Source organism: Oncorhynchus tshawytscha, linkage group LG05 (assembly GCF_018296145.1).
Source record: "Oncorhynchus tshawytscha isolate Ot180627B linkage group LG05, Otsh_v2.0, whole genome shotgun sequence".
Lineage (NCBI taxonomy): Eukaryota > Metazoa > Chordata > Actinopteri > Salmoniformes > Salmonidae > Oncorhynchus > Oncorhynchus tshawytscha.
Window position 1 is genome coordinate 73889470 of NC_056433.1, and position 11584 is coordinate 73901053.

An 11584-nucleotide genomic window follows, 5' to 3' on the forward strand; every position below is an offset into this window, starting at 1 on the left:
TCGGAGGAAACACCGTACACCTGGAGACCGTGTCAGCATGCATGTACCCAGCCCACCACAGGAGTTGCTAGAGCACGATGGGACAAGGACATCCCTGCCAGCCAAACCCTTCCCTAACCCGGACGACGCTGGGCTTATTACGCGCCGCCCCACTGGTCTCCCGGTAGCGACCGGCTGCGACAGACCCTAGACTCGAACCAGGATCTCTAGTAGCACAGCTATCACTGTGATGCAGTGTCTTAGACCACTGCGCCACCCGGGACCCCTCTGTCTTTTATACTTGCTCTCTCTCTCCCGTCTCTGATTAGTTTTTACCTTTCTCTCTGACTAGTTCTTACCTTGCTCTCTGACTAGTTATTACATTGCTCTCTCTCTCCCGTCTCTGTCTAGTATTTACCTTGTTCTCTCTCTCCCGGCTCTGTCTAGTATTTACCTTGCTCTCTGTCTAGTATTTACCTTGTTCTCTCTCTCCCGTCTCTGTCTAGTTTTTACCTTGCTCTCTCTCTCCCGTCTCTGTCTAGTATTTACCTTGCTCTCTCTCTCCCGTCTCCGTCTAGTTTTTACCTTGCTCTCTCTCTCTCTCTCTCTCTCTCCCGTCTCTGTCTAGTTTTTATCTTGCTCTCTCTCTCCCATCTCTGTGTAGTTTTTACCTTGCTCTCTCTCTCCCGTCTCTCTCTAGTTTTTACCTTGATCACTCTCTCTCGTCTCTGTCTAGTTTTTACCTTGCTCTCTGTCTAGTTTTTACCTTGCTCTCTCTCTCCCGTCTGTCTAGTTTTTACCTTGCTCTCTCTCTCCCGTCTGTCTAGTTTTTACCTTGCTCTCTCTCTCCCGTCTGTCTAGTTTTTACCTTGCTCTCTCTCTCCCGTCTGTCTAGTTTTTACATTGCTCTCTCTCTCTCCCCTCTCCGTCTAGTTTTTACCTTGCTCTCTCCCGGCTCTGTCTAGTTATTACCTTCCTCTCTCTCTCTCCCGTCTCTGTCTAGTTTTTACCTTGCTCTCTCTCTCCCGTCTCCATCTAGTTTTTACCTTCCTCTCTCTCTCCCGTCTCTGTCTAGTTTTTACCTTGCTCTCTCTCTCCCATCTCCATCTAGTTTTTACCTTGCTCTCTCTCTCCCGTCTGTCTAGTTATTTGCTCTCTCTCTACTGTCTTCCTTGCTCTCTCTCTCCCGTCTCTGTCTAGTTTTTACCTTGCTCTCTCTCTCCCGTCTCTGTCTAGTTTTTACCTTGCTCTCTCTCTCCCGTCTCCATCTAGTTTTTACCTTCCTCTCTCTCTCCCGTCTCCATCTAGTTTTTACCTTGCTCTCTCTCTCTCCCGTCTCTGTCTAGTTTTTACCTTGCTCTCTCTCTCCCGTCTCTGTCTAGTTTTTACCTTGCTCGTCTCTGTCTAGTTTTTACCCGTCTCTGTCTAGTTTTTACCTTGCTCTCTCTCTCCCGTCTCTGTCTAGTTTTTACCTTCTCTCCCTCTGTCTAGTTTTTCTCTCTCTCCCGTCTCTGTCTAGTTTTCCCGGCTCTGTCTAGTTTTTACCTTGCTCTCTCTCCCGTCTCTGTCTAGTTTTTACCTTGCTCTCTCTCTCTCCCTCTCTCTCTCTGTCTAGTTTTTACCTTGCTCTCTCCCTCTCCGTCTAGTTTTTACCTTGCTCTCTGTCTAGTTTTTACCTTGCTCTCTCTCTCCCGTCTCTGTCTAGTTTTTACCTTCTCTCTCTCTCCTCTAGTTTTTACCTCCTCTCTCTCCCGTCTCTGTCTAGTTACCTTGCTCTTTTTACCTAGTTTTTACATTGCTCTCTCTCTCTCTGTCTAGTTTTTCTCCTCTCTCTCTGTCTAGTTTTTACATTGCTCTCTCTCTCCCGTCTCTGTCTAGTTTTATCTTGCTCTCTCTCTCCCCTGTCTAGTTTTTACCTTGCTCTCTCTCTCCCGTCTCTGTCTAGTTTTTACCTTGCTCTCTCCCTTGCTCTCTCTCCCGTCTAGTCTTTTTACCTTGCTCTCTCTCTCTGTCTCTGTCTAGTTTTTACCTTGCTCTCTCTCTCCCGTCTCTGTCTAGTTTTTACCTTGCTCTCTCTCCCGTCTCTGTCTAGTTTTTACCTTGCTCTCTCTCTCTGTCTAGTTTTTACCTTGCTCTCTCTCTCTCGTCCTGTCTCTTGCTCTCTCTCTCCCGTCTCTGTCTAGTCTCTGTCTTTTTACCTTGCTCTCTCTCTCCCGTCTCTGTCTAGTTTTTACCTTGCTCTCTCTCTGTCTAGTTTTTACCTTGCTCTCTCTCTCCCGTCTCTGTCTAGTTTTTTTACCTTGCTCTCTCCCTCTCTGTCTAGTTTTTTCCCGTCTCTGTCTAGTTTTTATCTTGCTCTCTCTCTCCCGTCTGTCTAGTTATTACCTTGCTCTCTCTCTCCCGTCTCTGTCTAGTATTTATCTTGCTCTCTCTCTCCCTCTGTCTAGTTTTTACCTTGCTCTCTCTCTCCCGTCTGTCTAGTTTTTACCTTGCTCTCTCTCTCCCGTCTCTGTCTAGTTTTTACCTTGCTCTCTCTCTCCCGTCTCTGTCTAGTTTTTACCTTGCTTTTACTGTCTAGTTTTATCTTGCTCTCTCTCCCGTCTCTGTTAGTTTTTACCTTGCTCTCTCTCCCGTCTCTGTCTAGTTTTTACCTTGCTCTCTCTCTCCCGTCTCTGTCTAGTTTTTACCTTGCTCTCTCTCTCTCCCGTCTCTGTCTAGTTTTTACGTCTTGTCTAGTTTTTACCTTGCTCTCTCCCGTCTCTGTCTAGTTTTTTTTCTCCTCTCCCTTGTCTCTGTCTAGTTTTACCTTCTCTCCCGTCTCTGTCTAGTTTTTACCTTGCTCTCTCTCTCCCGTCTCTGTCTAGTATTTATCTTGCTCTCTCTCTCCCCTCTGTCTAGTTTTTACCTTGCTCTCTCTCTCCCGTCTCTGTCTAGTTTTTAGTTTTGCTCTCTCTCTCCCGTCTCTGTCTAGTTTTTCTCTCTCTCCCGTCTCTGTCTAGTTTTTACCTTGCTCTCTCTCTCCCGTCTCCGTCTAGTTTTTACCTTGCTCTCTCTCTCCCGTCTCTGTCTAGTTTTTACATTGCTCTCTCTCTCCCGTCTCTGTCTAGTTATTACCTTGCTCTCTCTCTCCCATCTCTGTCTAGTATTTATCTTGCTCTCACTCTCCCGACTCTGTCTAGTTTTTACATTGCTCTCTCTCTCCATGTCTGGTGTTTAGCTTGCTCTCACTCTGTCTAGTTTTTACTTTGCTCTCTCTCTGTCTAGTTCTTACCTTGTGTGGTCAGACGGTTGTTTTGCAGATTTAGTGTTTCCAGTTGCTGCAGACGTGCCAGGTCCTCAACAGTTAATAGTTCTATCCGGTTGTTCTAAGACAAAGCGGAGGCATAGAGGAGACATAAATATTATTTGCCAGAACAGCAATGGCTCATTCATTCATTATTGATTGACATAGACTCATTTGACTTCCACCTTGGAGAGCATCCACTAATGCTTTTAAAACCTTACATCAGTCCTATGAAGGAAGATCTATCAGGTTTTAGGTGTGTGTGACCCACTTGTGGTAAAATCTATCAAACATTGGGTGTGTCTGTCAATGTCCAATTCACTCATGCTAACTGACTGATATGTGACTAATGCAGGGGTGTCAAACACATTTCGCCCCGGGAGTCACAATCTTCAACAAAGTCCGGAGGGCCTCACTGAAAATGTGTTGTATTTCCTTGCCATCACAATTTTCAAAAAATAGTCCTCTATCCATCGTTTTTGGATTTTTCGATGCTCCCTGACTATCTAGCTTTCATTTGGGTGATTATTAACGAGCTGGACACAGTGAAGAAACTGTATGAATACAGGTCCATTATCATTTCTATACAGTTTCAATTTAGTTTTAATAATTTTAAAGTACAGTACCAGTCAAAAGTTTGGATACACCTACTCATTCAAGGGTTTGTCTTTATTTGTTACTATTTTCTACATTGTAGAATAATAGTGAAGACATCAAACTATGAAATAACACATATGGAATCATGTAGTAACCAAAAAAGTATTAAACAAACCAAAATGTATTTTAGAAAACATTTCATGTTACAATTAGTTTTGTTCTGTAGAAAAAAAGAAAGAAAGAAAGAAAATGTATATACAGTACATACAGTATATATACAGTATCAGTCAAAATTTCGGACACACCTGCTCATTCAACAGTTTTTCTTAATTCTTAATATTTTCTACATTGTAGACGAATGAAGACATCACAACTATGAAATAACACATATGGAATCATGTAGTAAGCAAAAAAGAGTTAAACAAATCTAAATATATTTTATATTTGAGATTCTTCAACATAGCCATCCTTTGCCTTTATGACAGCTTTGCACACTCTTGGCATTCTCTCAAACAGCTTCATAAGGAATGCTTTTCCAACCGCCTTGAAGCAGTTCCCACATATGCTGAGCACTTGTGGGCTGCTTTTCCTTCACTCTGCGGTCCAACTCATCTCAAACCATCTCAATTGGGTTGAGGTCGGGTGATTGTGGAGGCCAGGTCATCTGATGCAGCACTCCATCACTCTCCTTCTTGGTCAAATAGCCCTTACACAGCCTGGAGTTTTGTTTTGGGTCATTGTCCTGTTGAAAAACAAATGACAGTCCCACTAAGCGCAAACCAGATGGGATAGCGTATCACTGCAGAATGCTGTGGTAGCCATGCTGATTAAGTGTGCCTTGAATTCTAAATAAATCACTGACAGTGTCACCAGCAAAGCACCCCCACACATCTCCTCCATGCTTCATGGTGGGAACCACACATGCGCAGATCATCCGTTCACCTACTCTGTGTCTCACCAAAGGACAAAAGAACAGATTTCCACTGGTCTAATATCCATTGCACTTGTTTCTTGGCCCAAGCAAGTCTCTTCTTCTTATTGGTGTCCTTTAGAAGTGGTTTATTTGCTGCAATTCGACCATGAAGGCCTGATTCCCACAGTCTCTTCTGAACAGTTGATGTTGAGATGTGTCTGTTACTTGAGCTCTGTGAAGCATTTATTTGGGCTGCAATCTGAGGTGCAGTTAACTCTAATGAACGTATACGGTGCAAGAGATGTAACTGGGTCTTCCTTTTCTGTGGCGGTCATGACAGCCATTTTCATCATAGCACTTAATGGTTTTTGAGATCACACTTGAAACTTTCAAAGTTCTTGACATTTTCCGGATTGACTAACCTTCGTGTTTTAAAGTAATGATGGACTGACTGTAGGTGGGTGCCGGTACAGAGTCAATGTGCAGGGGCACAGGTTAGTTGAGGTAGTATGTACATGCAGGTAGAGCTAATTAAAGTCACTATGCATAGATGACAACAGAGAGTAGCAGTGGTGTGGAGAGGGGAAGGGGCAATGCAAATAGTCTGGATAGCCATTTGACTAGATGTTCAGGAGTCTGCAATAGAGACTGCATCATCTGTGGATCTGTTGGGGTGGTATGCAAAATGGAGTGGGTCTAGGGTTTCTGGGATGATGGTGTTGATGATGATGGTGTTGATGAGCCATGACCAGTCTTTCAAAGCACTTCATGTCTACAGATGTGAGTGCTACAGGTCGGTAATCATTTAGGCAGGTTACCTTAGTGTTCTTGGGCACAGGCACTATGGTGGTCTGCTTAAAACATGTTGGTATTACAGACTCGGACAGGGAGAGGTTGAAAATGTCAGTGAAGACACTTGCTAGTTGGTCAGCGCATGCTCGCAGTACACGTCCTGGTAATCCGTCTGGCCCTGCGGCCTTGTGAATGTTGACCTGTCTAAAGGTCTTACTCACATCGGCTATGGAGAGCGTGATGACACAGTCTTCCGGTACAGCTGGTGCTCTCATGCATGTTTCAGTGTTATTTGCCTCGAAGTGAACATAGAAGTAGTTCAGCTCGTCTTTTAGGCTGTTGTTACTGGGCAGTTCTCGGTTGTGTTTCCCTTTGTAGCCTGTAACGGTTTGCAGACCCTGCCACATCCGACGAGCCTCAGAGCCGGTGTAGTACGACTAGATCTTAGTCCTGTAAATTTTTGCTTGTAAGCAGGAATCAGGAGGATGGAATTATGGTCAGATTTGCCAAATGGAGGGCGAGGGAGAGCTTTGTATGAGTCTCTGTGTGTGGAGTATAGGTGGTCCAGAGTTATTTTCCCTCTGGTAGCACATTTAAAATTTGTTCAAACTGATTTAAGTTTCCCTGCATTAAAGTCCCCGGCTAATAAATCAAATCAAATCAAATTTATTTGTCACATACACATGGTTAGCAGATGTTAATGCAAGTGTAGCGAAATGCTTGTGCTTCTAGTTCAGACAATGCAGTAATAACCAACAAGTAATCTAGCTAACAATTCCAAAACTACTACCTTATAGACACAAGTGTAAGGGGATAAAGAATATGTACATAAAGATATATGAATGAGTGATGGTACAGAGCAGCATAGGCAAGATACAGTAGATGGTATTGAGTACAGTATATACATATGAGATGAGTATGTAAACAAAGTGGCATAGTTAAAGTGGCTAGTGATACATGTATTACATAAAGATGCAGTAGATGATATAGAGTACAGTATATACGTATACATATGAGATGAATAATGTAGGGTATGTAAACATTATATTAGGTAGCATTGTTAAAAGTGGCTAGTGATATATTTTACATCATTTCCCATCAATTCCCATTATTAAAGTGGCTGGAGTTGAGTCAGTGTGTTGGCAGCAGCCACTCAATGTTAGTGGTGGCTGTTTAACAGTCTGATGGCCTTGAGATAGAAGCTGTTTTTCAGTCTCTCGGTCCCAGCTTTGATGCACCTGTACTGACCTCGCCTTCTGGATGATAGCGGGATGAACAGGCAGTGGCTCGGGTGGTTGTTGTCCTTGATGATCTTTATGGCCTTCCTGTGACATCGGGTGGTGTAGGTGTCCTGGAGGGCAGGTAGTTTGCCCCCGGTGATGCGTTGTGCAGACCTCACTACCCTCTGGAGAGCCTTGCGGTTGTGGGCGGAGCAGTTGCCGTACCAGGCGGTGATACAGCCCGACAGGATGCTCTCGATTGTGCATCTGTAGAAGTTTGTGAGTGCTTTTGGTGACAAGCCAAATTTCTTCAGCCTCCTGAGGTTGAAGAGGCGCTGCTGCGCCTTCTTCACGATGCTGTCTGTGTGGGTGGACCAATTCAGTTTGTCTGTGATGTGTACACCGAGGAACTTAAAACTTACTACCCTCTCCACTACTGTTCCATCGATATGAATAGGGGGGTGTTCCCTCTGCTGTTTCCTGAAGTCCACAATCATCTCCTTAGTTTTGTTGACGTTGAGTGTGAGGTTACACTCCGAGGGCCCTCACCTCCTCCCTGTAGGCCGTCTCGTTGTTGTTGGTAATCAAGCCTACCACTGTTGTGTCGTCCGCAAACTTGATGATTGAGTTGGAGGCGTGCGTGGCCACGCAGTCGTGGGTGAACAGGGAGTACAGGAGGAGCGCCAACTCTGGGTGAGCGTTTTCTTGTTTGCTTATGCCAGCCTCTGACTGTGGTGGTATGTAAATAGCTACAAAGAATAGAGATGAAAACACTCTAGGTAGGTAGTGTGGTCTACAGCTTATCATAAGAAACTCAACCTCAGGCGAGTAATAGCACGAGACTTCCTTAGATATTGTGCACCAGCTGTTGTTTACAAGAATACATAGACCGCCGCCCCTTGTCTTACCAGACGCTGCTGTTCTATCCTGCTGGTACATCGTATAACCAGCCAGCTAGCTGTACATTAATGTTGTCGTCGTTCAGCCACGACTCCGTGAAGCATAAGATGTTACAGTTTTTAATGTCCCGTTGGTAGTTTAATCTTAACCGTAACTCTGCGATTTTATTGTCCAAAGATTGCACATTTGCTAGCAGGACTGAGGGAAGTTGGGGTTTATTCGATCGCCTTCCACTTCTCGGCAGGCAGCACACTCTCTGGCCTCTTTTTCTCAGCCTCCTCTTCATGCAGATCACGGGGCTCGGGGCCTGTTCCCGAGGAATCCGTATATCCTCCGCCTCGGGCTCGTCAGAGTCGTGAAAGAAGAAAAAGGATTCTGCTAGGTCCGTGGTGAGTAATCGCAGTCCTGATGTCTAGAAGTTATTTTCGGTCATAAGAGACGGTAGCGGCAACATTATTTACAAAATGAGTAAAAAAATAAGTCACAAATAACACAGATAAACAAACAAATAACACAATCAGTTGGGGGCATGTAAAACGTCTGCCTTCTGCTCCGGCCCCATTTTAATTTACTATGGATTGGTCTTTTACCACATAGGGGTCTCTTCTGTATACCACCTCTACCTCGTCACAACACAACTGATAGGCTCTAACGCATTAAGAAGGAAAGAAATTCCGCAATATAACTTTTAACAAGGCACACCTGTCAATTGAAATGCATTCCAGGTGATTACCTCATGAAGCTGGTTTGAGATTGCCAAGAGTGTGCAAAGCTGTCATCAAGGCAAAGGGTGACTACTTCGAAGAATCTCAAATATATTTACACATTTTTGGTTACTAAATGATTCTATATGTGTTATTTCATAGATTTGATGTCTTCACTATTATTCTACAATGTAAAAAATAGTAAACATAAAGAAAAAACCTGGAATGACCTGGACCCCCTCACAGACTGGATCGAGCTGACAGACCGTATGTTAAACCCTCCCCACAGGTCTAATGGATGTGTGATTACCCACCTGTAGGAAGAGAATGTGGGTGTTTGGTGTGTATGACCCACCTGCAGTGAGAGAATGCGCGTGCTCTCAGACAGCTCACTAGGAAAGTCCATGAGGTCAACCCCAGCACAGTCCACTGCTCCCTCCTCTGTACAGCTACACTCGCCAGGACACACCACCGGCTCCACCTTTGCCACGGCCGGGACCAGGAAGGTCTCTATCTCTGTCTCCTCCATGGGATCGTCCTCTTCCTCTTCCTCCTGGGGCTCCAGAGGGGCTTGGCAGTGCACCAGAGCCCAGGCCAGGAGCAACACAGTCAGGCCCTGCAGCAGAGATGTCCTGGCCATGTCTGCTGGTGGTGCCTGGTCGTCTCACTTCTTCAGCTACCTGACCTACCTGAGCTGCCCTGTACCACCGATGGTCAGATAGGTCTGGAAAACAGTTTAATAACAGTGTATTGCATCAAAGCATGGATAAATTAAGTAGATATTGTGTAATCAGTGCCCATAGATAACATATCACAATTAATAAGAGGGACACATTTTTTTATGTTGCCTTTATAGAGGTTTTCAACAGAAAATAAATGCTTACATTTACATTTTAGTCATTTAGCAGAAGCTTTTATCCAGAGTGACTTACAGTAGTGAGTGCATACATGTTCATACTTTTTTCATACTGAGCAAATAGAGCAATGGTCCTGCATAGCCAAATTATATTTTGACAGGAGAGATAAAACATAAAAGGATGTGTACTACAGAAGGTAGCTCATGTTGCTCACATTGTCAGAACAGCAGGCCTCCCGGCGGTGGTTAGGCGAAGGAGGACACGAAGTGTAGTATCTGTGACAATAAAAAAAACATCTTAAATTTTAGTTCCACTGCCCCAACAACCAACCCTGGAGTGCTGAGCAGGGCTGGCCATCCCTGACCACCTGCAAGGACTGTTAGACATTCTGTTCCTGTTTGGCTTATTTTTCAAATCTGTTCTCTCATACCTTGTGTTGATTTTATGGGTTGACCTACAGCACCCAGCATCCATGTTCTCTTTTATTAAAATGTCTTGTCCAATTCAGGTTGACTATTTTCCATATAGTTGAGTGAAATATACACAAAGTCTGTTGTTGTTGTTTTGTGTGTGTTTTTTTGTACAATAAAGACATTGCGGTGCTGCTATGCAGTGTAGTTAAGTTGCCTTCTCTTGTGCTGATGGACATGTTCCAAACAGGCACTCTGCTCTCCTGGCTAACCTTTAAAAAACATTCATCTACCAGAGAGCGGATAGTGTGTGTGTGTGTGTGTGTGTGTGTGTGTGTGTGTGTGTGAACCAGGGGACTCACAGTGTGTCTAAACACCAGCCAACTGTCTATGTTCACATCAGATGAGAAAAACATGTGACCCTGAGTATGGTGCTGTATCCCCCACACAAATATGTGCACACATACCACCCACTCTGGCAATAACAAATGCACAACGCATATAGCAGGAATCCATTAAACCCCACATGCACTATGCTACTCATAAACCGACTGATCACATTCTCACACCAACCTAAATTATTAGTTTACACGCTCAAAAACATTGAACATTGAATCAAAATCTCAGCTATATAATATTTTTATATGTTTTATGTGATAGTCTGTAAAAGCTCGTACACATCTGGACAGCTGTGCACTTGCACAGCTTACTATTATTCGCTAAGATAATGGTTGGCACTCTGCCACTCAGTCCATAAACAGTCCAGTCATTCACTACCATATTGCTATATGATTGGTGGCACATTATCAATTCATAGTCAGCCCATAATGCATTACGAACATTAGACTGTCCACATGAGAGCCATATAACTTGAGCCAGTTTGCTACAGCAGGAACATCATTCTGCAGCAACAGGAAATGTGAACTATTATGTGGATTATAATTCATGGACATTTTTGCATGGGTTGACACATTTTTCATTAGGGAAAATCAAGTCTGACATCTCAAAGTAGATTTAACAAACTTCAGAAACCTTTTTAAACCTCAAATATGCTATACGTTTAAAATTGCACCATTGCAGTTTTCCTGCAACAGGGTGATCAAATTAATATCTTACATTATATACAGAGCATCTATTTAAAGCTCTGGTCCACATGTTCAAAGTGCCATGAAAGAGTGACTATGGAACTATGGAACTGACAATCATATTCCACCGTAGCATTATCTAACAAGATAATAACGTATAAAGTAACAAGCGTGCATGCATAAATACATACTCAAATATTACAGAAGATATCCAGTATACATGCATTCTTTACCTTCTCTGACAGAGGGAGGTTAGCATAGACAGAGACAGAGGCAAAGCAGTCTGGTTTCCAGTCCAGCCAGAGACAGTCCCATAGCAGGATAGAGAGGAGCCACAGTAACTACACAGTCACTCCCAGGGCCGGCCCTGGTCAGTTCAGATCCAGATCCCCACCAGATGTGACAGGAGAGTGGGAGTGAGAGAGGGAAAGTTCAGAGAAAGAAGGAAAGAAGGAAAGAGAGAAGAGAGAGAGGGAAAACAGTGCGAGTGGGAGAGGAAACTGAGTTGAAGGATAGCCAAATGCCCAGAATTCTTTGCTTTCTTGCTTCTATTTTTTTAGTCGTCCGAGACAGGTTTTTACCAATCCCTATATGGTAATGAAAACATTTCATGTTGCAATTTGTTTTTTCTGTAGAAAGAAAGAAAGAAAGAAAGAAAAATGTATATACAGTACATACAGTATATATACAGTACAAGTCAAAAGTTGACACACCTAATCATTCAAGGGTTTTTATTTATTTTTACTATTTTCTACATTGTAGAATAATAGTAAAGACATCAAAACTATGAAATAACACATATGGAATCATGTAGTAACCAAAAAAAGTGTTAAACAAATCTAAA

At 43.5% G+C, this 11584-nt stretch overlaps 1 protein-coding gene across 1 annotated transcript in view; it reads right to left on the minus strand.

The window, feature by feature from the left end:
* Positions 1 to 11218, minus strand: part of podn (podocan) — a 36113-nt gene extending 24895 nt beyond the window's left edge. Inside the window, exons 1-4 of the mRNA XM_024422275.2 lie at positions 10974 to 11218; positions 9460 to 9520; positions 8744 to 9112; positions 3251 to 3344 (exon numbers count right to left, since the gene is read on the minus strand). Coding sequence (XP_024278043.1) covers positions 3251 to 3344; positions 8744 to 9028 — 379 coding nt within the window. The 5' untranslated portion in view covers positions 9029 to 9112; positions 9460 to 9520; positions 10974 to 11218. The remainder of the gene's footprint in view (positions 1 to 3250; positions 3345 to 8743; positions 9113 to 9459; positions 9521 to 10973) is intronic.
* Positions 11219 to 11584: the final 366 nt, after the last annotated feature.